Source organism: Bos taurus, chromosome 22 (genome assembly GCF_002263795.3).
Source record: "Bos taurus isolate L1 Dominette 01449 registration number 42190680 breed Hereford chromosome 22, ARS-UCD2.0, whole genome shotgun sequence".
In the NCBI taxonomy this organism is placed as follows: Eukaryota; Metazoa; Chordata; class Mammalia; order Artiodactyla; family Bovidae; genus Bos; species Bos taurus.
Genome location: NC_037349.1, coordinates 46293791 through 46320411, shown reverse-complemented (window position 1 = coordinate 46320411; position 26621 = coordinate 46293791). Strand labels below are relative to the sequence as shown.

The 26621-nt window shown below is 45.0% G+C and overlaps 1 protein-coding gene across 6 annotated transcripts in view; it reads left to right on the top strand.

The window, feature by feature from the left end:
- The window catches only part of CACNA2D3 (calcium voltage-gated channel auxiliary subunit alpha2delta 3), a 900236-nt gene that overhangs the window by 498113 nt on the left and 375502 nt on the right, over positions 1-26621 (top strand). For all 6 annotated transcript variants that reach the window (XM_059879667.1, XM_059879666.1, XM_059879665.1 and 3 more), the window contains 2 exons: positions 2833-2922; positions 11133-11246. In XM_059879667.1, coding sequence (XP_059735650.1) covers positions 2833-2922; positions 11133-11246 — 204 coding nt within the window. The remainder of the gene's footprint in view (positions 1-2832; positions 2923-11132; positions 11247-26621) is intronic.

Genomic DNA, 26621 nt, shown 5'->3' with positions numbered 1-26621 from the left:
GTTTCTATCAGGAAGAAACAAAATCCCAGTTGACCTTGTTATAATAGCAAATTGAGGGGAATTCCATGACATATTATTGCATTTTGCTCTTAAGTGTCCAACAATAAAAGCAGACGTTGCCTAAAACATCATTCTGCACGTGACATGCAGCTATACATGGATTAAAAGAAGAATTGCTATGTTATAAAAAACGTCCCGTGTAAACTTGTGTGACTGAGCACAACTAAATGCAGTTGACAGAAACGACATCAGATGAATAGAACGAACTTGCTGAGGCAGAGCCCAGCCACTGTGATGTGAACCTGGGTCTGGTTAAGGAACACACTCTCCACAGTCTGTGATCGGCCTGCCATCCTGCTTTGTGTCCTGTAAGATGGGCTGGGTCCACCTTGGGGTGACACTTACCAAGCCCAAGTCTTCTTGGTGGTCACCACTCATTCACCAGTCCAGTTTCCAAGGGTGGAGTTTCTTGGAGAAGACAGACTGATTTGCTCTGACTACTTGCCTACCCACAGTGGGACCCATGAGTTTCCTAGATTCAGTCAACTTTCTGGGTTTATCCACTGAGTGCTCATAGAGGCTATGCCATGAGTTTGGCATCCTGCTGCCAAGTCAAGAGCAGCAACAATAGAGAAGCAGGAGACTTGGTTCCTGGCTGTGTAGTTTGCCTAGTTCCCTGACCCTCAGCATGCCACTTGATAATCACTTGTAGACTCAGTTGAGTGCAGAAACTAAGAGCCGGCATACTGGAGACACACTGGCCAGGTCTAAGTCAAGTTCATAGCCAGTGCCTGGCATTCAGGTTTCCCCCTCTCCCACCACACACACACACACACACACACACACACACACAAAATAAACAGCAGTGGGTGTGTAGTGGAAAGGAGAGAATTAGAGCTGCTGAAACTGGCCTGGATAGAACCTGGGCTGGGCAGCTTGGAGGTATGTGAATTCAGGTGCAATACTGGACGTCAGTCTTACTCTCTGCAGAGTGGAATGATGGAACTTCACAGGGTTGTTATGTGGACACAGTTGACTAGTTTTTGTTCAGAACCTAACATCGAGCAGGCTTCTAGAACCGAGGCTGCTCTGGTGAGAGTCAGAGTGTGGTTGCTGTAAGGGAGCGGTGGCCCAGGGAAAAGGTCTTGTGGTTGGTACGCATATCTTCAGGGTGATTTACCAGCTTCACATCCAGCCTTGATTCATGTTCGGCTTGGATGTCATTAAAGCTGATTGCCGTAAGGATCCCACTCAAGCTTTCCAGTCCAGTTTGCCAGCAAATCTGCAGCCCATCTTGATGACCAGAAGCTCCAGGCAGAACAGCATCTTAGAACTATAAGTCCTATCCTAGGATCAGTGTCTGTGATGCAGTGTCTGTGATCAGTGTCTGGCATACTTGGAGTACTGTTGGGTCGCAGGCATAGTAGGAGAAATGAAACCACTCCTAGGCCAGGAAGTCACTAGCATGCCTTTTCCCCTAACCCACCCCTCTTGTCCCTCTCCCTCCTAGTGTCTTTAGTGACTTATCCAGCTATTTCCCCAGCAGACAAGGGTTGGATGCCTTTGGGAACAGAACAATTCATTTCAGTAGAAAACAAATGGTTTTGGATTGGGTCAGTTGGAAAGTGTTGCCAAGTGCTGTGTTGCTGTGAACATGGGCTTTGGGCCAGTGACCATCATGTACATTCCCGTGTACCTGGGCATGGGCCTGGACCCACTCCTGTCTCTTTTTGGAAAGCAGAGATGTTTGGGTTTCACAGTGAGTTTCTTTGTCCCCTTTATTTTCCAGCTGATGCTGGGCTTCTGTGGAACTGACATGGTGGAAAGGCTTGGGGCTACTCCTGAAGAGCCTCCTTCCCATCTGTCTGTTCCTCGAAGCCCTCCTTATTTGTTGCCTGGATCTACCTCCCATAGTCATGGGTCTCATGTTGTGATCCAGTCTTTAGCCTCACTCTTTGGCTCTTTGGGGGCTTCCATTGTGGCTCAGCTGGTAAAGAATCTGCCTACAATGCGGGAGACCTGGGTTTGATCCCTGGGTTGGGAAGATCCCCTGGAGAAGGGAACGGCTACCCACTCTAGTATTCTGGCCTGGAGAATTCCATGGGGTTGCAAAGAGTCCGACACAACTGAGCAACTTTCACTTTCACTTTTGGCTCTTTGGAGGTGGCTTTTGAGCACCAAGTATATGTGTCAGAACATCACAGTCTTGAGTGGGGACAGAATCTAATCAGGTGATTACACACCTGGAGTGCTAAGTGCACGGTGGATCGAGCCTGGTATGGCAGCCTGGGCTTGCAAGGAAGCACTCCACGCTCTCAGGGGTGGGTGTTCTGGGAAGGCTTCCTAGGGCAAGCAGGGGTGAGTCCATCTAAACGGACATGCCCTGAGAAGATAAGAGAGAAGCAGATAAGGGGAAGACAGAAGATGCATGGAGAGTGTGGAGGGGGAGCATGTGTGGAGTCTTAAAAACTGATTGAGTGGAAAAATAGGGGAAGGGAGAGGCAGGTGGAGCTCATAGCACTCCCTGGAAGAGTGGAGAGTCACAGGAGATGAAACTGGAGAGGGAGGCAGACATTTTCAACAAATTATAAACTTTTCACCAAAATCTTAACTTCCTTTCTCCTAACATGCAATCAAAGCTAAAAAAAATACATATGGAAAGTAAATTTTATATTAAGTTCTTATGTTTTGAATTTGGAAGGCAAAAACTGAATTATGGCCATTGGGGCCTGAGAATAATGGGTTTTGCCTTGGCATGTGCTTGTTTGTTCAGGGTTGGTATTTCATATAACAGGACAGATGCTAATGTATTTTTTTGCTTTGTTGTTTCAGCACTTCAGGGAGCATCTGGACAAACTTTTTGCCAAAGGAATCGGAATGCTGGATATAGCTCTGAATGAAGCCTTCAACATTCTCAGTGATGTAAGCTCCTCTTTGATTTGCCTTTCTCGCCTCTAAGAGAATAGATGGGATTTTCGTGGGCCAGCATTATTGTTAGTCAGGCAGGGGATAAGAGGGTAAGGCTGGGGAACCAGGTCTAGTTTGGGAGGCCAACCCAGCCCCCTGCTGGGCAGAGTCCATGGTACAGTCTGGTCAGCGGACTCACCTGCCACCATCATTGACTCTGGGGCCACCAGTGTCTTAATACTAGAGCACCATCGACCACAGATTTCTCTCCCTCTGAGAAACTCTCAGTTTCTTCATGGAGTGGATTCCTTATTGTGAGTCACACTGAATCCCTGCCTGTGGAATGTTCAGAGGAAGAAGGGCTTCTCTGTGTGCTATGTTCAGGGAGTGTTACAGGCGCTCCCTATCCCAACCTTCCTCTTGCCCCCTGGAGATGCGCAATATGCAGTGTGCACTGGAGGCTTCGGGAAGTCCTGCAAAAGCAAACCCCACTGTACCTACTATTTCTCCTGCTTTGCAGAACAGAGAATTTCAAATATTAATAGCACCTGTTAACATCCTGTGAAATATGTTGTGGAATTTTGGGCTGGTGATTCTGCCCCTTGAATGCAATTGTGTTAAGCTAAAGCATCATGCGACTTCAGTGTTCTTTTTACTCTGGGAGGGCAGTAGGATAATAAATGACTGTCTTTATTAATGCAGATTCTGTATTATTTAACTACTATAGGTTGCATGCTTTTTAAATGTCAGGCACTGGGAATAGTACACCAGTGAACAGAATAGACTAGGTATTTGCCTTAATGGCCCTAACATCCTAGTGAAAAAGTCTGCAAATTATGTCCTGAGAGAAAAATCAGCCTCCATCTTGTTTTTGTAAATAATGTCTTATTGGAGCACAACCATGCCCACCTGACTACATATAGTCTATGGCTGTTCTTGTACTACGGTGGCAGAATTATTTTCAATAGATACCATATGGCCTGTAAACACTGAAACAGTTACTACATGGCCCTTTACAGAAGAAGTTTGCTGACCCAAATTCTAATGATGGGAGACATATGAAATGAGTAGTCTTATGGAGAACGATAATTCTACTGTTCCAAAATGATAAGGGCTTGTTCCTTTTATACAACGAGGTCAAGAGTTCTCTGGCTGTGGGAAGAGCTTTCTGATTAGGTGATGTTGGAGTGCAGACCTGAAGGAAGTGAAGGAGCGGTTATATGGTACCTTGAGGAACAAGTTTTCAACAAGAGGAACAGGAAATGCAGAGGCCTTGAGGGAGGGCATATTTATGGTACAGCAAGGAGACCAGCATGACAAGAGCAAGTAGGAAAGAAAGAGTGTACTAGGAAATGAGGTCGCAGAGGCAGCAGCATCTTGTGGAGCCTAATAGACCCAGTGAGGACTTTGGCTCTTCCTCTGTGTGGGGTGGAAAGTCATGGAGTCTGAGCAGTGAATGACAGAGTCCAACTTGGATTTCAACAGCATCCGCTGGCTGCTCATTGATAAACAAAGACAATAGCAGGAAGGCCATTATCTGAGTGACATACAGTGGTGGCTTTGGACCAAGGAGGTAGTGATTTAGATGTTAAGAAGCAGAAAAATAGAAGCTACTCTAGGTATTTCAAACAGCAGGAGTTGAACTCAGGAAGTTGGTTGCACAGGGGATGGAAAAGCTGAGAAATCAAACAGAGAATGAACCAATCCATGGATTAACACCGGCAGGAGGCAGCTCCTCTCTGGGTCAGGAAGGACCACAGGAGGGAGGGCGGCCATCAGAGCCTCATCACTATGGCCGACCAGAGCAGAACAAAACCACTGAGGAGGCTGCCCAGCAGGAGCTGCAGTGCTAGGGAAGGGCCTGTCCTGTGGAAGCTAGTGCCTTGGAGGCGATGCTGCCAATGCTGGAAAATGCCCAGGCCCCCAAAGCAGAGAGAAAAGGAGAAATGGCTTAGAAATACCTTGGCCTCTCCCTTGAGTCCTTCAGTATTCACCTGAAGACAAAACTTGTCAAAACTATTGCCCAGTCTGGGAAATGTGATTTTCAGGAAAAAAAAGTATGGGGTGGAGCTGAGAGCAAGCAAGCCCTGAATGGGGTGACAGCTATGTCTAAGTTCCGAAAGAGCTGGAGCAACTGGATGTTCAAAGGCTTCTCCTCCAGGTAGCTCTGCAGGCCGCCAGCCATCGGCTTCCAGGTGAGCATTCACCTAGCCCTGTGTGGCTTGTTTTGGTGATCAGTTATGTCTGACTCCATAGCTTGAGCTTCTACCACTAAGCTACAGTGGCTCTCAAGCCAAGGATAGGTCCTAATTTGGGACTCTTTTTTTTTTTTACCAATAATATCTGCTGGCACATAGAAGGCTATTTACATCTCAGTCCTGAGTCAGTATCGTGTATCAGTGCAGAGGAGAGGAAAATAAGGAGGGAGGGTGTCATTTCAGCTTCCGTTGTACAAACCAGAGGCGTTTCCTACTCACCTGGCTACAGATAATTAGCATTTATGGACAACTCAGTGTTTGGGACAGCACATACCTATTAATAATTAATAAACATGACTGATCAGAGCCAAAGACCAAGCTACATCTTTAAATTCTACTTTGAACCTTGGGTAGCTTTTGACATAGCTCAGATAGTAAAGAATCTGCCTGCAATGCAGGAGACCTGAGTTCATTCCCTGGCTAGGGAAGATCCCTTAGAGAAAGGAATGGCTGCTGACTTCAATATTCTTTCCTGGAGAATTCCGTGGAGAGAGGAGCCTGGCAGGCTACAGTCCATGGGATTGCAGAGTCAGACACAGCTGAGTGACTAACACTTTGAACCCTGAATAGGCACCTTCGTAGGGCTTGGAGATGCTGATCTCCACAGTTTAGCAGGCTTTTTCTAGAGGGTGATATTGAAAGGACTTGCCACATTTGGGAAACTGGCTTTCTTCATTTCAAAAACCTGGTATCTAGTGCAGGGGGAGGCTACTCTGAGATGGGGGGAGGGAGTCCCTTGCTTGGAAATGTACCTTGCAGATTTCTGTTTTCCTGCTCTTTGACAGAGGTGATGAAGGAGTAAAGAGTTAGGAGATGCTTCTTGTGTTAAAGTTTGTGGCTTCTGGAGTCAGGCAGGTTGGGTTGAGAAGCCTGACCCACTCAGAGCTTGCTGTGTGACCTTGAAAAAATTCTGCTTGGTTTTACCTTTATTTTCCTCATCTTTAAAATGAGGCTAGGAATAGACCCAACACTGGTCACTTAATTTGTGAAGCCCAGTGCAAATTGACAATGCAGGTGTTTGTTCAAAAGTTAATAAGAATTTTAGGAGAGTGATACCAGAGTGTTCAACCAAGTGTGGGGCCCTGTATAGCTATGTACGTCACATGTCATGAAGCCGGCCATGCTGGGTGGGGGTTGAGGATTCAGCATGAGGCAGTGGCGCCAGCTCCCTCTCAGTCATGCTGGGCTGGGTGGGAAGTGCCATCACCATGACCACAGAGACATTAGGCAGCCTCAACTTTTCCCAGGCTGCCTGAGGTTTCTAGAAGCAGCTCCTACCCTTAATGCTTTGGTCCTACTCCCTGCCCAAATCCTCAGGAATCTCTGCTTCCCTTCATCCCCCTCTCTTCTTTTCCTTGCCCTGGTACTTTTTCCTCTCCCCATGCCTTTCACTTACCAAATTTGTTTTAAAACTCTCCTAAGCCAGTGGTCCCTTGGAATGCCCAGTGGAATGCTGTCTGCTTCAAGGCTCCAAGATAGGTGTTGTGGTCAAGGTATGGGATGCCCTCCTCCTTTTGGAGACTCACAGTTCATTTGCTACTAGAGGCCTTAGCAGTCCTGCAGTGAACAGACCTTTTAAAATATGTCTATACCAGCACTCAAATTATCGACCCAGGAACTCTGCATCATGTTATAACATCAGGATAGAATTTGTAGAACCCACAGGTCCCCAGGCACACCTTCAGGCATAATATTTTTTTATCCTTTAAGAGGGTGTAGTATTTCCAACACCTCCAAGAACCAGAAAATCACCAATACATGGTGGATTTTTTCCCTTGAATTCTAGTGAGAGAAGCATTTTTGAACCAGGGAAACCATCCACATACCTGCTTGATCTACCTTTATCCGTAAAAGCCCTTTGAGGTCTGGCCAGTCAGAAAATCTGAGGGGTCGAGTGTAAATTCCAGAAAGTAAGAAATGGAAGGAACAACAGTGTTTCAAAATGTCCCTGCCTGAGATTTGTTGACAGTTGGCACCATATTGAGTGCACATTTATCCCAGAGAGAGAAACATTTCCATCCCATTTCTTGCCATGGGGCTTTTAAATAGCCAAACACTTTGAAAAACGCAGAGATGGTTAATCTCCCATGAAAATGAAGCTTTAGCTATTTTCCACTTCATCAATATGACCTTTAGTGATATAATTCTCTTCCTGTGTATTATGTCTGCTTTTGCAAGCCAGTATGAAATAAAAAGCTATTTCTTGAACACACAAACACATATACATACACTCTTTCTCTCTTAGACACACACAATTGAAATGCCAATTGTGGTTATAGCTTAGAATGGTTCAGAAGTTCCTATAACTAAATGAAGTTAATTCTGTTTTGCATTTACCTGCATTTCAGTTTCAGCGTTTGCTCAGATGATTTAAAGGCTTGCAGTTGTTGTACAAATGGTTTTGAAAGGAGCATTCAAATAAACTTCTAAGACCCTTCTAGCTATTGATCTCTGCTGCATTCATTAGATTCTCTTAAGAACACAGAGCCGGTTTGCTACAGTAGTTAGCATCTACCTTGTCATGTGACAACTGCAATTATCTTTTTTGGCGATGAATACAATCTTTGCAGTGATTACCTTTTAAAAATTTTTCTTAGCCAATTAAATAAAATTCGGTGACATTTCAAAGACTGTTAATCACAACCAAATGCTCTAAATGTCAGGATGCATTGAAATTTTTGCTGCTAACTGATGAATCACTGAGCTAATTGTAGTTCATCATCAGGCCCTTGTCATTGTTATTATTATGGAAAACACTTTCATCACTCCCGCTATTCAATAAAAAAAAAAAAGTTCTAGACAAATATGAAGAGAAGAGATATTACTCATCAAAGCATTTGAATTTAATTGCATTCTTCAAAATTCTCCCAACTGCAGATTGCTGCAGAGAAAACCAGGGACTCAGCCATGGAAGAAAGTAATGGATTTAAACAAACAGCTCGGGGCAGCCCCTTCTTCCAGTGTGCAGTATTCAGATATCTTCATTTCCCTCTCTTTCTTGCCTTTTGTTAGGGAGAGTTTTTCCTGGGTGTTTTCAAATGAGTTACATGAACAACGGTTTCGAGGTGTCCTGATTTTTTCCCTTCTGCAGCCTCTGTGGTCAAATGAACAGATCACTTGTATTCGGTGGCACATTACTGGGTTTATCCAGTGACATGAAGGCTGTGTTGAATCACAGGCTCTCCAGAAAATCTCCAGAGCAACCTGTTGATAAGACAAGGCTGCAAGACTGTTTTTTCTTGTTGCGCTATGATGATAGAATCTTAGTAGCATCTCAGAGTGGAAAGGGCAAAGTCATTTATTGAGACTATTAAGTGGGTCCTCAGGGTGGAAGAGAAGGAAAATGCTTCGTTAAGACCATATAAATCCTAAATTATAGTTTACGATTGGTGGATGCAGCAAGGGAAGATTTTGAGGTCAGAGGTTCAAAGAGTCTCAGGGTATAAATTGTCCTTTGATGCTTTCTGTTCAAGAGTTGATGGGTCTTTTAGGAAGTTCCTGGAATAAGCACTAAAGTTATTTGCAGTTTTCACCTTCTTTAGCAGGAGTTTTCTAGAATAGTAAGTTATGTCAATGAAGATAGTAGAAGAGAAGTTATGTGAAAAGTTTTGTGGTCCAATGGTCTTAGGTAGTTCTCAGGTATTTCCACCTACTGATACTGTATCACGTGCCTTGTGTGTTTATTAATTTAAAGACACTCTGCCCAGTCAGAATTGCAGGAGTGACCCAGGGTCAGGACTACAGTGAGCCACAGTCTCAAGGCCCGGAATTTAAGGAGCAGTCGCTCTCGGGGTAGTGACCTTGGTGTCTGCCTTGTGACCCTGGAACACTAGAAAGAATAGAACAGGGAAGAACAGGAGAAGGAAATGAACACTTGTGGAGCTATCAGATTGAGGAGCGTCATCTCATGATTGCGAGGCCTTCGGCTGAGTGTACTGAATCTGAGAATAGATTCTGGAGCTGGACTGCCTGGATTCACATCTCAGCTATGGCAGATAGTTGCTGTGTGACTTTGGGCAAGTTAGCTAATCTCTGTGCCTGTGTTCCTCACTGGTCAAATGGGGGTAATGATAGTACGTACCTCAGAGACTAGTAGAGATTCAGTAAGTTCATACTTGTAGCCCAGCCTATAATGGGCATACAATCTGTGCTGTAACAACCTTATGAGCATGTTGTTCCCATCTTATAAATGAAGAAAAGGGTATTCTTTTAAAATATTTATTTATTACTTATTGTTAAATTTTGTTTGAGTGCACCTGGTTCTAGTTGCAGCATCCGGGATAGTTTAGGTATGGCATGTGGGATCTAGTTCCCTGACCAGGGGTCAAACCCAGGCCCCATGCACTGAGTGTGTGGAGTCTTAGCCACTGGACCACCGAGCTAGTCCCTAGAAAAAATATTCTCAAAAGAGAATTTATACTAGGTACCAGTTTGTGGTGCTGAAATAAGATCGAATATTTTCCACTATACTATGGTATTCTATCCGTGTTTTGAGTTGGTTTTACTTTGTCCTAATATGACCACGAGGCCATCCATTCCATCCATTCATCCATTCATCCATTCTTCTCTAAAGTCACTGCAACTTCAAACTCCACATTAGAAATCTAAGTTCATGGAGACTGGGCATTACACTTCAGTGTGAGTGCTCTGGTAGCTCTGGTTCATCAGTCAGCAGCAAATCCAAGGGTGGCCATTGTCCTTCCCCCATGTCATGGTCAGTAGATAGAACCTCCTATGCATTGTCACTTAGGCCTGTGTGCATGCTCTCTGCCCTCTCTGAAAGGCCCTTGCCCCGGATGCTCACCTCCTTCTGGTATTATTCAAATGTCACCACCTCATTAATGGCTTCCCAGACTATATTTTCTAAAGTTACCCCTCTGCATTTTCTATCCCCCTACTTTTTTTTTTAACTTTGCATCGACATTATCAAACATAAAACATAATTTACTCCTTTACCTTGGTATCTCATCAAACAGAATATAAACTACATGAGGGAAGAGATTATTCTGTGTTTCATCCTCAGCACTGTGTGGGCACTTAGCAATAATTTTAAAATAAATGAAAAAAAAAAAAGCAACTTCACAGTTTGTAGTGGTGGGAGTTTTCACTACTGAAAGTTAAAATCTTTTTGTGTGTTCCTCATTGGTATGTAACTGTAGGGTTTTTAAAGGACACTGCTTTGAATTTGTAGCATTAATAGCATTCATTAAGGAGATTCTTCACCCATGATTCAAGGGAAGGACACAAATCTCTGATAGCTGTCATCTAGTCAGCCAAGCTACCACTCACAAAGGCTGGGAACTTTTGAAATGCTCTGTAAAACTGAAAGTTGAAGTACAGAATTGGTATCACAGTGGGCACAATCTTGGGATTTCAGCAAGCTGTACATACTAACATACATAGTATATAATGTTACATGCTAACAAATAGATGTTTAAAACAAACCCTAAAAAGAGTGCTTACAGTATATTCTGAATTGGCATGCTCCTGACTTTATTCTCCATGTGTACAAAACCTCCTTGATTTTATTACATAGCACAATCTGTATCCATTAGACTCATTCAAACTAAATTCATCTAGATTTTGAAAGAGATGTTACTCATCACATATTCTGTTGCCCATAACTGTGTTTGTAAAAGGTTGCTCTGCCAACTCCTTTGGGCTTATATTCGGAAGCACTATCCATGTTTGAAGGTAAGAGAGGTTGACCATCCTAGAATCTCATGCCTACCTTGTGTGTGTTTTTAGGAAATCTCTTCTGTGGTCTGTATTTAGTTTCAATTTCTCAGAGTAAATATGGAGATCCATAAGTGGGCAGAAGCTTATCCTATAGGTTCTTTCTGGTGGTGCAGAATAAACTCTCATTTTAAGAGGCTTCCTGAACCTAAGATCTCATGCTTCTGAAGTCTCGTGGGTACACATAGCCCTCTGAGGTGTTTTTCAGTTTGTACTTGTTTCTTTCCGCAGTTCAACCACACTGGACAAGGAAGCATCTGCAGCCAGGCCATTATGCTCATCACTGACGGGGCAGTGGACACCTATGACACGATCTTTGCCAAGTACAACTGGCCAGATCGAAAGGTAAGTCGATGTTGATGACATCATGGTACCATCATCTGTGGAGGATCTCTGTTGCATTATTACCTCCAGCTTGTCCATGGATAAGTACCCCGTGTGGACTTCATCTCATAATGGCCTATGGTTTCTCAGCCTTGTGCTTTCTGGTTGACCAACACAGAATACTATGGCTTTCCTTGTTTTCAAAATGAAACTTTTTTTGGTAGCGAGAAGAAACCCATGTAGAAGTGTTCAATGTGTTCAGTGAAAAGAGTCACTGTGAGGTGTGCTGTGTCCATGATGGACAGTGCTTCTCTTTGTTGGTGTTTTCCATGGAGCCAGAGCTGCGTGCTGAACCCAGCACCTATAGAATGGGGAAGGCAACCGTGTGGCCCTGTAGCCACTTCCTCTGTTTCCATGTTCCTGTAGTTCCTTCCTGTACCCTCATTGCCATCCAGAATCTCCTCTTCATCCCCCAGTGCCGTTGCTTACTCTTGTCAAAGCTTGTCTCTTCTCTACTCAAATTCTTTTTTATTTTCAAGTTAAGATTTATTTATTTGATAAACCCATATGTTAGGATGTCCGTGACAGATATCAATGTTTTTGGTGTCTTTTGAGTGCCTTAACCCAGAGGTTCTTCAAGCTGTTAGCCAGTTTGAATTCCCTATGGAGAGCTTTTAAATTATGGATCCTGTTGTACACTTACAGAGTCAGAATTTCTGAGGATGTGGCCCAGGATTCCATGTTTTTATTAAGCACCTCAGGTAGACACCAGTCAGCAGATTGGTAGCTGGTGATCACTATCTCAACTAAATGGTGAAGTCTGAGCAAGAAATAGAGGTTCATCAGAGAGGGCGCTAGCCTGTAAGTATCACAAAGGCCCTTTCCTATCCTTCGTGTCAGTGGCATGACTCTGACTGTCTCTGTAGGGGCATGAGACTGTTTAGACCAAGTCTGTTTTGCTTCTTCAACTTTGTATGTTTAATTTCTGGGAATTGAGCTAACCACACGCACAGCAGAAAGAAACAGAAGACGAATGACAACTGTGCACTCAACTGTATCGGGAAAGCATGCACGCTTGAGGCACTGTGAGTTGGCACTCCTTGTTCCTTTAGTTGTTCTCGGTCGTCTTTGGTAACACAGTCGTCTCACCTCACCAAGCACGGCTCTGGTGCTTTAAGATGCATATGTTTTGTAGAATGTGCTCCCCAAATGGGTAACATCTCCTTCCCTTGTTGCTCAGCCTTAGAGACAGCTGTTATTTCTGAAGCTGGAGAGAAAACTAGCTGTTCGGGGCTTGCTGAGAGTAGGGGGGCCTCTGGCCTGGCACCTGCCTGAGGGATATCCAGGAATAAGTATGGCTGAATGCAGCTCTCATAATAAACACTGACTTTAGAGTTCAGTAGTTGAATAAGACGGACGTTCACTGTTGGAAAGTGATTTAAGAGATATTTCAGGTGATGATTTCCAGGGAAAGGTAGAGGACAGAGTTAATTCCTGATAAATGTACATGATGCCGAGGAGGGGGCATGCTGTTTACACTTGCACACCCACAGCGCATGACGTTGCTGAGCACGTGGCCACTACCTAGTAATGCACAGCCCTAAGGCGTGGCCACGTGACTGAGGAGCCTGGGGGCACAGCGCCAGTAAACGTGGTGGGGCTGCGGATGCGTCGTCCTCAAATAAGTTGTCCACAGGTGCCATGACATCTCACGCCATGCTGAAGGGTAGTTTACATTATTTGGGACCATCTTAAATAAAAGAATGAAGTAAATGGGCCTTTTAATAACCAGCTCCATTAACAGCAAATGTATTAACATGTGAGATTTATATGCTAAATCACATGAATCCCTCTTGCTTGGTGACAAGTGATGGATAGCTGTAGCAGGAATATTGAAATTTAAACATCCTATCCTTACTTGCTGGAAGAGGCATAGGATGAAGGCTGCAAAATTGTAACTCTTCAGACAAAAAAGGAATTTCAACATCTTTCCAAAGAAACAGTGTTGACTTCAGGCCAGGTACTTTCTTGGATTAATTAGAACCAGGGTCCTGCAAATTTCAGCCTTCCATGAAGCAGTTTGATCTACTTATGAAGCATTATCAAGCAGAGGCAGACTTTCTGTAGCAAGAGGGCCTTTCTAATCTATGATTAGAAATTAATAGCAGGATCCCTCTCCTCCTGCTCCATTCTGGAGCATTCCATGACATTCATATGCATATACATTCATCTTCTTGATGACTTCTCTGTGAAGGTGCAGGTAATACATTTGTATAAAATGGCAATGTGATTTGTTACTATGTTAAAGTGAGATGCTGCATCATGTCTAAGCGGTCATCCTTCTCTATTATTTTGAATGTTAGGTATTTAGTAGAGGGTTGTGTTGTGCTGTTGTTTGCTATCTTCAAAATTATAGAAACAGGAAATGGTTCAGGAGAGAGTAAAATGATCTTAAGGCTGGAACCTGATTCCTATAACATAGTGATTCTTAAACTTTGGTGAGAATACGAATCATCTGGAGGGCTTGTTCCAACATAGATTGCTCACCCCCAGCTCCAGAGATTCTGATTCAGTTGGGCTGGTGGGGCCTGAGAACATCCATTTCAAACAAGTTTGCAGGTGATGTGAATGGTACTGGTGGGCAAACCGCACTGGGGAACTAGTGCTGTAGAAATAGCCCAAGGGATAGGGTTTGGTTACTTGGTGGGCTCTGCCACTTTTGCTTCCCTGTGTTTACCTTTTGTTGTTGTTTAGTTAGTAAGTTGTGTCCAACTCTTTGTGGCCCCATGGATTGCAGCATGCCAGAGTCCTCAGTCCTCTCTTGCTTTTTCCCAGAGTTTGCTCAAATTCATGTCCACTGAGTCAGTGACGTTATCCAGCCATCTCATCCCCTGTCGCCACCTTCTCCTCCTGCCTTCAATCTTTCCCAGCATCACAGTCTTTTCCAATGAGTCGGCTCTTTGCAAAGGTGACCGAAGTATTGGAGTTTCAGCCTCAGTCCTTCCAATGAATACTAAGGGCTGATTCCCTTGAAGATTGACTGGTTCAGTCTCCTTGCAGTCCACGGGGCTCTCAGAGAGTCTTCTCCAGCCAGCACCATAATTCGGAAGCACCATTTCTCCAGCGCTCAGCTTTCTTTATGGTCCAACTCTCACATCCATATATGACTACTGGAAATTGGCTATCCAGACCTTTGTTGGCAAAGTGATGTCTCTGCTTTTTAATATACTGTCTAGATTTATCATAGCTCTCCTTCCAAGGAGGAGGTGTCTTTTAATTTCATGGCTGCAGTCACCACTTCAGTAATTTTAGAGTCCAAGAAAAGAAAATCTATTTAATGCTTTCACTTTTTCCCCTTTTATTTGCCATGAAGTTATGAGACTGGATGCCATGATCTTAGTTTTTTGAATGTTAAGTTTTAAGCCAGCCTTTTCACTCTCCTCTTTCACCCTCATCAAGAGGCTCTTAAGTTCCTCTTCACTTTTTGCCATTATCGTGGTATCATCTGTATATCTGAATTTGTTGCTATTTCTCCTGGCAATCTTTATTAAAGCTTGTGATTCATCCAGCCACAAGCGTCTATTCCCTCAGTCAAATCCAGTGCACAGGTATGTGTTTCTTGGCTCATACTTTGTTTAAAAAATTGTCAGTTACTGATTATCATTTTAAAATTGGAGACAGAATAGTAATATTAATACTATTAAAGTTTTAGTTTCACAAAGATGTACACATGGCACTTTGGAGTCAACATTCTCATATGGCAAAAAATGACTGGAATTGAAGAATGGCTGCCCCATCAAATGGCAAATGTCTGGTTCTTTTGGCCGTGGTCTTCATCATGCTCCATTATTTCCTCTCAGCCCACTTCACTTGACTGCTTTACATACCCATAGGTACAGAATTCTGGACCACTGCTCTGGATTAGCACAGGCATGGTCTAGATTACCCAGCCTCTAGCTGTTTGTTTCTTTCTCTTAGGCCTGCCATAAACTTTCCCTTCTCTTCTCTAGCCAGATGCCATCTTGTCTTTACCTGAGTTTTACACGTCACCCTCCCTCAGAACCAAAAAGGGGTGTGTATAGCTTCAAATCCAACACTGCAATCACCTCTGGGCCTGGTTTTTCATCTTCGTTGGTTTGGTAAGTCCTTGAGGAGAGGTTCTGGATCTCTGACCAGTCCCATCACTGTGCTCCATTCTGTCCCTGCTGAAGTGTGGCATTGAGTCCCTAGAGTAGTCTCATGATTCCTGCCCATTGGTGTTTATGCCCTGTCTGAGCGCCTCACCTGGAGTGTGGGTGGGACCTGTGACTTGTTTCTAAACAAGAGAATATGGTAAAGGTTAGAGAATCTTGCAGATATAATCAAGGTCTCAAGCCAGTTGATTTTTAGCTAATTAAGAGGAATATTGTCAGGAGTAGGCCTAACTTTATTGAAAACCCCTAAGAGAGAGACTGGACACTCCCTAAGGACAGGAGACTCCTTGCTGATTTGATGAAATAAACAGCTGTTAGGAGAATTCTGTGTGTCAAAGAACTGGGGGCAGTCTGCCTCTAGCCAACAGCCGGCAAAAGTCTGGGCCCTCAGTGTTAGTCACAAGGAATTAAATCCTGTCGACAGTCTGGCTGAGTTTGGAGGCAGATTCTCTCCCATTGGAGCCTCCAGATGAATTCCTGGATTGCAGCCTTATGAAATGATGAACAGAAGATTCAGCAAAGCCATCCCCAGACTTCAGACCCACAGAAACTGTAACATTACCAATGTTTGCTGTTTTAAGCCACAGCATGTGTGTCACTTATTATGCAGTAATAGAAAGCTATTTGAAGAAGCAAGGTGAAGGGAGAAAGGAAAGAGAATCATCTCATGGTAGCAGTGCTATGAAACATCCCCAAACTTAATGGTCTAAAATAGCAATCTATCATTCCTTTCAATTTTGTGGGTTAACTAGGTGGTGATTCTGCTCCCCATGGTGTCAGGTGGGGTCAGTGAGGAAGTTGTGTTAATTTGTGAGCGTGGTAGGGCTGCCTTGGTTCTCCTCTCCAAAGGCTTTCTCTCCATGCTATGTCTGACCCTCCAGGAGACCCTGTGAGTCTTCTCTCTTCGGTACAGTATCCTGGACTTGCTTACCATATGGCAGTCAGATTCCAAGAAAGAAAAGCAAAAAGAAGTGGGATGCACTTGTGTTTGTCATGTTTTAATGCTCAACCTAGGCATCATATTGAAAAGCAGAGACATTACTCTGCCAACAAAGGTCCGTCTAGTCAAGGCTATGGTTTTTCCAGTGGTCATATATGGATGTGAGAATTGGACTGTGAAGAAAGCTGAGCACTGAAGAATTGATGCTTTTGAACTGTGGTTCTGGAGAAGATTCTGAGAGTCCCTTGGACTGCAAGGAGATCCAACCAGTCCATCCTAAAGGAGACCAGTCCTGGGTATTCATTGGAAGGACTGATGCTGAGGCTGAAACTCCAATACTTTGGCCACCTCATGCGAAGAGTTGACTCATTGGAAAAGACCCTGATGCTGGGAGGGATTGGGGGCAGGAATAGAAGGGGACCACAGAGGATGGGATGGCTGGATGGCATCACTGACTCTATGCATATGAATTTGGGTGAACTTCGGGAGTTGGTGATGGACAGGGAGGCCTGGTGTGCTGCAATTCATGGGGTCACAAAGAATCAGACACTACTGAGTGACTGAACTGAACTGAATGCTTCCTAACCTGGGCCTTGTGCAAGGCAACTGCTTAGTAAAACATTATAGGATGAATTGGAAGAAGGAAGGCATTAATGGTGATTTAGCTTTAAGTCTATGAAGGCAACATCATGATCGCCTACGTAATGTGTCCCTTGCCAGTGTGTTATTTCTGGAAGCAGAAATGAGGAATTATTTATCCACTTATTGGATGCCATTTACTTTTAGCTAATATCCATTGGTTAGTGGCTGAATGGCAGCTTTACACGCTTGGAATAAAATATGAACTCTTCAGTATGAAAGGGACTCATTCCAGGATCTGCTCAAGAAATAAAGCTGCCTACATTTCTACATTTAAATTAGAAGAATGGCTATGCCTGCCATCTATGTAGTTGCTCTTCCAAATGAACTTTAAAAAAAAGAAAAAAGTCATGGAATTATTAGTCATTCCCTCCCATGATGTATAAGACAGAGTGGACAGGTAAGAAAATGGTGAGTTAGTGATTTGAAAAAGAGGTTGGCAAACTGTGGCCAGCTGCCTGCTTTGGGAGGTTCTTGAGTTAGCAATGATTTTCACATTTTTAAATGGGAAAAAAATAACTAAAGGAGAAGAATATTTCATGATTTTTGAAAATTATATGACATTAACTCTTTATTATCTGTAAAAAAATATTGTTGTAAGAGTTATGCCCATTTGATTACACAATCATCTGTTGCTGAAAAGTTGAATAGCTGTGGCAGAGACCATCTGACCTGCAAAGTCTGAAATAGTCATTATCTGGCCTTTTAAGAATATGTTTTCCAACCCTTGATCTGAAGGAATCTTTGAGGAAATTTAGACCAGCAAGTATATGGTTGAGAGTCATTGCGATGCCTTTAGAAGTATATACGTTGGCTGAATTCAACAGAAGATGATAATGGCGAGTTCTTCCTGCCTTTCCATTGCTTTTGTTCTACTCAAATAAATAGATGAGCCACTTGATAGGAGAGTTGATGGCATATACTTCTCTCTGTGCTGTAGGTGTCTCTCCCCCAAATGTGATGTGCCCCTTTCTTTTCTGTCATGAGGCTGTTTCTGTCCTTCCTTGCTCCTGACTTCTCCTTCAGTGCTGCCCAGGGCTGGGGCACAGTACACCGTGATCTGGTGGTTCAGAAGGAGAGGCAGTGGCGGGTACACAGCCTGGGGCTGCACCCAGTGCCCAGAATGTCAGATCTTCATAAACGTGACATGTAACTGCCCCTCAAACCCCCTTTTGGTTGTGACATGGCACATGGCAGAGTGTCACATCTTGGTCACTGAAGCAACAAAGGAGACACCCTAGAGAGGATCAGATTCCCCTTTTACCGAGACCCAGGAAACTAGAGACTCCCTGAATCCAAATGAAATGGAATTCATGGAATCCCTGACACTGTGGGGTCAGAATGCACCCACTCTGGTTTCACACCTCTTATTTTGCTCTGTGTTATTCTTCAGGGAGAAAGATTTGGCTGCAACTGTCACCTAACAACCATGTCTTAACTCCCTTCTGCTGTAGGTAAACTGTGAAACCCTGCCTGGGTGTGCAGTGCAGACCCTTCTGTACGTGTTAGGTGTCACCATGCCATCTGTCATGTGAGTCTGTGATGAGAAACACAGGTTGCTCAGTTTACTTCCCCTTCCCAGGTCTCCATCAATAAGAGAATGTTTTAAACCAATTTCCTGTGCTTAAATATATAAAACAAAATGAATTCTTATTGAATGCTCTCAGGTACCACTCTGAATACTTTTTGTGCACTTAATTCTCACAGAAACCCCGTAAGGTAGGTTCTGTTCCTATCCTGTTTTCAAAACTGGGGGAAACCGAGACAGCAAGAGGCTCCATAATTAACTCAGGATTCCATAACCAATCTGATGGAGCTGAAATGACAACCCAGCAGTTGAACACTCAGGCTGAGCCCTTAACCAGGATGCACACAACTTGAAGGCAAAAGTACAACAAAATGTCCTCATGTCAGAGAAAGAGTTGTCCACACTGAGGACTCTGTCATCAGGGCAATGAGTTTGTCTCCTTGGCCTTCCCATCCCCAAGTGTGGGAGAATCTGCAGAGTGTCAGAGCTTTGGGGACCTCCGAGCCCACTGGGGCCTCAGGCAGAAAGTAAGTGCAGGGCCAGTTGTGCAGCCTCAGAAGAGGCTGTCTGGGTGTACGACCTAAATGATTTTCTTCCTCTGAAAGCACAGGGCAACCTCAAATGTGGATGCTACTTCAGTTATGAGTGTCATGTGTTTTATTTTTTACCAGAACAAAAGTGGGGGTGGTAGCTATGAGGCCCCTTGAGAGACAGCCAGGACTCCAGGTCCTTCGAGGATGCCTGATGGGGCTACAAGGAGGTATAGGCACAAGGAGCTTTTGGTTTGAGCTTTTGGTGAAGGGAGGCCCTTGATCATAAAATGATTTGGGGAGGGACCTGGCTTTGGAAAACTTTTGAAAACTGTTGGAAATCCATATTCTTTGAGTTCGTGTCTATCACCTGGAACTCTTGGGAGTTTTGCCCCAGACCTCCCTCCCTTGGCATAATTTGGGAGCTAAGGCATCAACCAGATGGGTCCTAGTGGCCTTGGAGGAGCTGAAGGATTTAGCTGCCTCAGTACCTCTGGGGTGGTTTTGGAAAGCTCAGGAATCCCTCTCTCCTCTTTGGGGTGTGGGGGTGGGGGGCAGATGCCAGTCTGGAGAGCAGAATTCCTGAGCTGTGTGAAGAGTGAGGGCTTATCCCTTTAAGAATGCCAGCCCTGAAATAATCTTAAGTGATTTGGAAGGAAGGTTTTGTTCTTTCTTTTTCCTAAACTGCTTTGTTCCCTTTGACTTTCAAATGATTTTACAAAGCCCCTCCCATCTGTTTTTGCCTTCCTTTGAGCCTTTAAGAGGAGCAGGGGTTTTCCTGAAACCACAGGCAACTGGGAAAGGAGTTAAATCCCACTGCTCTTAGAGGAGGGGTCTCGACAGTCTCTTCCCACCCCACCGGCACTCTGGCTCTGTCATTCTTTATCCCATAGAACCACTTAAGGTGGGGGCTTAGGGTGGCAAGGGGCTGTTCGAAGGGGAAGTGACAGGGAGTAGCCATACTGGGGAGGGCGGGGGAGTGGTGCAGCAGTTCATTTTTATTGAAGACCTTCTGTGTTCCAGGCCAGTGGACCAGAGCCCAGAAGTATGGAGCTGACATGATAGCTCCAAGGAGATCTCAGAGAGCAAATAACAGATTACAGATAAAAAGTGAGAAGACCAGTAATTAGACATATTCTGAAGAGACAAACAAAGGCCAGAGACAAGAGTAATGGGGTGGCCAAGGGAGCCCTCTTTAAGCAGAGTGCATATAGGGAAAGGAGCTGGGTAGGAAGGGTAGAGGAACAGTAGTTTCAAAGGCCCTGATGAGGAGAAGTTGTGTGTGTGTGTGTGTGTGTGTGTGTGTGTGTGTGTGTGTGTGTGAGAAGCTGGGTAAAGAGCAGCTGGCTAGAGCCTGGTGGGCTGGGGCTGTGTCAGAGCTGGTGGGGTACTGGTAGGACAAGTCAGGGCCAGCTCCTCTGGCCTGTGGTTGGCACAGTAGGAGTTGGGATTGTGCTGCAAGGCCAGTGGGGAGTCATTGCAGGCTCCTGAGCAGAGGAGAGACATGCTCTGGTTGTCCTCAGAAGCTTCCTCTGGCTACTGTATGGGAGTCAGTCTATGAGGCGTGGACATGGGCTGGGCATGCAGCTTGGGTACCAGCTCTCTTCACCATAAATAATGTGAGTGGATGTCCATGAAGGTAGTCGACTTTTTAAAATTCCTATGGAAGTCCCCAGCTGCTCCTGTTTCTTACTGCTTGTTCACTTCAGGGCTTAGTCGGGTGGTTACATTTCTCTGTTCCCTCCCTCCCTGACTAAAGTCACATTTGGTCTGAACGTTTTGGGTGAGTTTGTGTCGTTGCTGTATTTTCTCAAGGGTGATCAATCCTACAGCTGTCTTGGGAAAATAGCAGGACCATTCATTTCTCGTGGTCAGTCAGTGGTATGACAGGGAAAGACATTCCTAGTCACCATGGTGAGAGCTCATGCAGGCCCTCCTCACTGCTGAAGGGAGAGTCAAAACGGTTCACTGTCTCCCAGTTTATTTTTAATTACTTCTGCTGGTACTAGACATCCTGTGATTCCTGCAAGAACACGATGAGACAAGTTAGGAACCAAGTCTAGTGATGCGTGCCTGCTGCCAGCCATCGCAAAAGCGTTTTTTGTCAGGGACTCAGAACAGCTGTGTGGGCACCTCCCCTGCTGCTACCAGTGCTGTTTTTCTGTGTGGGCTCCGGTGGGGACCTTGGCCTCCGCCCAGACACTACTGTCTTCAGAAGGCAGGTGGGCAGTCAGTGCACATTCCCGAGTGACCCCCACACCCTCCTGAAAATGGCTGTCCTGTAGCTACTCTTCAGGTAGTCCATCTCTGCTCCCCATGCTGAATGCAGACTCAAACACTTCAGTTGGTTTTGTCATTTAATTTTTAGCTCTGCCCTATGTGTAGACACACTTTATTACCATCCTCATGTCATAGGTGAGGGATCGCAGGCTCAGAGGGGTTAAGTCACTGGCCCCAGAGCCTACCACTCTGAAGCTGGGGATCTTGATCATCATCTACATCAAATTGTTCACACCTGTACTTGAAAACTGAGGGTTGAGTGGTTGGGGGAACTTTAAAAATGTTTCCTTGGTTCCGTTCTCTGTAGGCCCAGCTCTTGAACTGGCATTTTGATAGGTGGCTCATAGACCCGCCTCTGCTCTGAGAAGCTGGGCCCACTGAGAAATGCCACTTACCTGGTTTGTGTGCCCAGTGGATCAGGCAGGGTCCAATCAGGAATAGAAATCCCCAGTTATTTTAGCAGAGAGCATTTAACGTTAAGAATTAGTAAGCAGAAAAGGCAAACAGTTTAGGGTATCATGGAAATCACTACTGCCCTTTGGCTGGTGGGAGAGGAGAGGAGTGGGAAGGGGAAGAGAAGGTCATTATTAAAACTTAGAAACTTGGAAGAAAGGACTCAGAAGGCTGGGACCAGGCCTCTGAGGAGGACACACTGGCTTGGAGATACTTGGGTCCTGGGGAAGCTTTGGCCAGGTTGAGCCCATCTTGCCTGTTCATCAGCTCACCCGTGAGCTGTTACCCACTTTCCTTCATTTCCTTTATAGGCTGAGCCAGGAAGGGCACTTAGCAACATCAAAAAGAGATGCTCTGGTGTGCTGGGATTAGGGGTGACGCGGCATGGTGGCCAGCATGCTTATCCACCCCTGTTGTTCTCATACATGCATATAAATTACAGTCAAACGACATTTCTTCTTAATCCTCAGGTAGATTGGTTTCACTGGAAGTAGGCATTCCAGAGCCTATTGTCTACGCAGCAGCCAGACACTATGGAAACTGGAGGCCGATTGTGCCAGTGAAGCTTCAAATGTCTGCTTGCTCCCCACTCTTTGCCAAGTTTAAGCCAGAGTGCCAGTAGAGTCCCTCAAGGCCTGGTTTGGTGGATGCCCATTCATTGTGACCTCGGCTCTACTCTGTTTCTTCACACAGCCCCCTGCTCACAGCCTTTGGATGTCTGCAATTCCTGTGCCCTCAGCCTGGGGCAGTCTGCCCCCAGATTTCCACATTGTCTCACTCCTCACTTTCATGATGTCCTTGCCTAGACATACCTTTTCAATGAGAGCCACCCTGACTACTTGATTTAAAGTTACCCATGGCCGTGAACTCCAGCAGTCTTAGTTACTGCTTTCCTTTCAGTGATAGGTTTTTCATCTTGTATTATATTAGGTAAACATCACAAGGAAATGAAGTAACTGTGGGAATTGTTCCATCCATCAGAAGCAGAACTTGATCCCAAAACTCACCAGGAAGAATTCTCAATCCCAAACCTGAGCCTGAGCCGTGTACCTCCTGGTACTTTTTGCTTGTTTTATGTTGATAGGTCGTTATCCCAGAGGAGCCCTTTGCATTTTTAGCTATTGATACAGAGAAATCACCTTTATGACTCAGAAATGAAACTCCTTCTTCCAGTAGATTCTTTGAAATCCAATATTCTCCATTGGCTGACCCTTGCATTACCCCTTCAAACATCTGGGGATAAAACCTGAGATTCCCAATGCCAAATGATTTTGGCCATTGACCTGTTATCCTTCTGACTATTGTTTTAGTCACTAAGTCGTGTCCAACTCTTTGCGACCATGTGGACCGTAGCCCACCAGATTCCTCTGTCCATGAGATTTCCCAGGGAAGAATACTGCATTGGGTTGCTATTTCCTTCTCCAGGGCATCTTTCCAACACAGGAATTGAACCCGTGTCTCCTGCATTGGCAAGCAGATTGTTTACCACTGAGCCACCAGGCAAGCCCATCTGTCTGACTACCTTAATCATTTCTATAAAAAGTACAATGGGAGGAGATTTATAGGATTTAGTGAATATGTCCCATCACTACAACCCTGCTCTTTAGAACCTTCTCTTGGCTCAGAGCCTCTGTAGGAGCCTTTCTGCTCCTTCCCAAGGTCTTCACATTGAAAGATTTGGTCCTATCTTCTTCACTCCTTGGAGAGTCTCATCTACAAAACAGAACAGCTGATGATGGTGACTGATAAGGCAGACTTATATAAACTGCATGCTACCTGTCTAGCAGGAAGTCTGCTGCCTGATGTGCCTTATTAGAAAGCCAAGAGGCCTAAGTGGAAATCGCACTGGAATGCCAACAGGACTGGAGATGTACAGGGAAGAATAGCTACGTGACTTCACAGCCTTCTGGGACCACATCAAGCCCTGGAATGGTGCCTTCTGATATGAAGAGGGTTGAGAGTCCCTTGGACTGCAAGGAGATCCAACCAGTCCATCCTAAAGGAGATCAGTCCTGGGTGTTCTTTGGAAGGAATGATGCTAAAGCTGAAACTCCAGCACTTTGGCTACCTCATGTGAAGAGTTGACTCATTAGAAAAGACTCTGATGCTGGGAGGGATTGGGGGCAGGAGGAGAAGGGGACGACAGAGTATGAGATGGCTGGATGGCATCACTGACTCGATGGACATGAGTCTGGACTCCGGGAGTTGGTGATGGACAGGGAGGCCTGGCGTGCTGCAATTCATGGGGTCGCAAAGAGTCGGACACGACTTAGAGACTGAACTGAACCTGGTAAGGGGCAGGGATCTGGAGCTGTTTGGGTCAGAGCCTGAATTTTTGGCACTCTCAATCCTTGGTTCTGTGAATCTGATCCTCAGAACTCATGGCTTTTAAGATTTGGATCATTTTAATTCTGCTTTCAGGTGATTTGTTTCTGTACCTCAATGGGACAGAGACAAGAAGTGATGGTTTTAGAATTTTGAAGGAGAGTTTTCCGGTTTATACTTCAAACGGAAGGATGTCTATATGAGCCAAAGAGATACTGAAATGTGTTTTTCCTCCCACAGAATAATTGTCTCAACTTTCCTGAAAGTACTGATCTTTTCCCTTCCTCTGACTTGGAAATGGCCTGTTATGCACTCTTCTCATTAAAAACAACAACAAAAAAATATACTTTCAAGGGGAACTAGCCCTTCAAAAAACAATCCAGTGAAAGTAATCTTGATCTAGGAATGAACGTTTGGCCCTCTGACATCAGGAGCAAGAGATGGGACTCTCGAAGCTTCTAGTTTATAAAATAGCTTTGTAGCTGTTGTAGATTGTGGTAGCTCTTTTCCCGTTTTTTGAAGAACCATTAGAACAGGCATGTGACAATTCCTTATGGTCCGTGGAATAGAATGGGACACACTTCTCCAGGAAGGCAGTACGAATGAGACAGGATCCCTGAAAAGATCTAAATAGGACCTGAGACATCAGAATGCAAAAGTGTTTGAGATGAGTCTTCCTGACCTTTCTTGAAGAGTGTCTGTCTGCTTTGTTGTGGCCGTTGTCTTCATTGACTTAATTAAAAAACTTGTAGTTGCAGCCAACCACTGTCTGTTCTCCCATTGCCTCTGAGATCTGCCAGTTCATGGAGGGCAGGAGAGCTCTGTGAGCCCGAGTCCCGAGCTCATGAAGGGGTTGGCTTGTTGCAGGAACAGTGCAGGGTCTGCTGTCGTCCTCAGCCTAGCTGAGACTGAGGAGTGAGAGTGAACTGGTTTAGCCACCCCTCTTGTCACCCAGCTTCTCCACATTCTCTGTGCAGTGACTTGGCCTTCGAGCTGCTGGGACTTTGATCAACCTGTGGCAGAGGGTTTGTGTGAAACCTGTCCTGGTTTCCTTTTTTTACAAACACTAGTGGGATCTGGAATTGATCCCAGATAATACATCTGCCTCTTAATTTCACTTCAGAGGGGCAGGATGACAAGAAAGGCGATGAAGACAACTAAATGCATTTATGATTTATGCCCCCTGTGATAAATCAATGGATGATTTCTCCCTAAAATGTGGTCACTGCCTGGCTAACTCATACCAGCTGACACATCTGTGAGATGCATAAGGTAATAGCGGCTGAGCCCCCTCCTTGCCATGTGCATGCCAGGCCTCGAACTCCGTACCCCGAGGATGGGAAGGTGGACATGTGAGAGAGGGGGTTGTCTACACACAGGAGGATGCTGCTTCGCTGCCACCTTTTTTTCTCTCTGGGTCTGTGTTTCCCCTTCTTGTGGCCCTAATGGTGCAGCTTTGTTCAGCCAGTCCTTGGTTCATCTCCAGCATTCCTTGCTATGCTTGCCTTTCTCTGTAGTGAGTTAGATTTTTCCATTTCCTAAAGGTGATTTGATCAGGCCAGTTCTCACTAGAGTCCCTCAAAGCAAGTGGGGAGAGTGGAAAATCACATTAACTCTTTCACTCACTCCAGCTGCCTGTGCTGAATCCCAGATGGCAAGGAGGTTCTGTGTCAAGGGCCAGCTGTAGGCCTTTGGAGGCAGCTCTGTGGCCTGCTAGCAGAGAAGGGTGGCATGGGCCCATCTGGCCAGAAAAGGGGCAGGGCCATGACCAGGGGGCAGGCTGCTGTGCACAAGAGGCCAGTGGTGGCCCCCATGCCGTGTCCCCCATCCTTTTCCTTTGCGCTTTCTTTGTATCCCAAAGGCCCTACCTTTCCTTTCTGGACTTGGAAAGTTGTATCTACATGTTCCAAAATAGACTGTCATTAGAAATTTCAAAAGTCTATTGAACCATTTTTGGCTGCTTGGCAGTCACATAGCAGCTGGATGACTTACTTCCCCACCTTCTTTTTTTTTTTAAAGCATCATCTGAAGCTAATTTATCCAGGAGTAACTTGGGCTTTGGGGGAAAATGTCACATTCATTTTATAAGTTACCTGCAAATGAAATGAGAGGTTGTGCCTTTCATTTTCCTCTTGTTGAAAAATGTCTTTGTTACTCCATTTTTCCCTTTCTTGAGAAACACTCTGGGTTGCCATTTGAAGAGTTATGCAACATTATTTTCCTTACCTTGCTTTTTGGAAAAAAGTGCCAAAGTCATTTCCTGGGCCTGGACTGGGAGATGCAATCCCCTTTAGATGGGAAAAGGCAGATAAGAGGGTCCAGAAACTGACGCTTTCTCCTGGAGACAGCAAGATCGCTGATATTCCTTATCAGAGTGAAAGCGCAGCATGGAGGGCTGGCTAGAGATGGAGGTGCTGGCTGTACGCTGGGAAGTGTGAGGCTTCAGCTGGAGTCCCTGGTGCTGGGACCAGATCTCCCTGCCTCATACAGACAATGTATAGAAAGGGG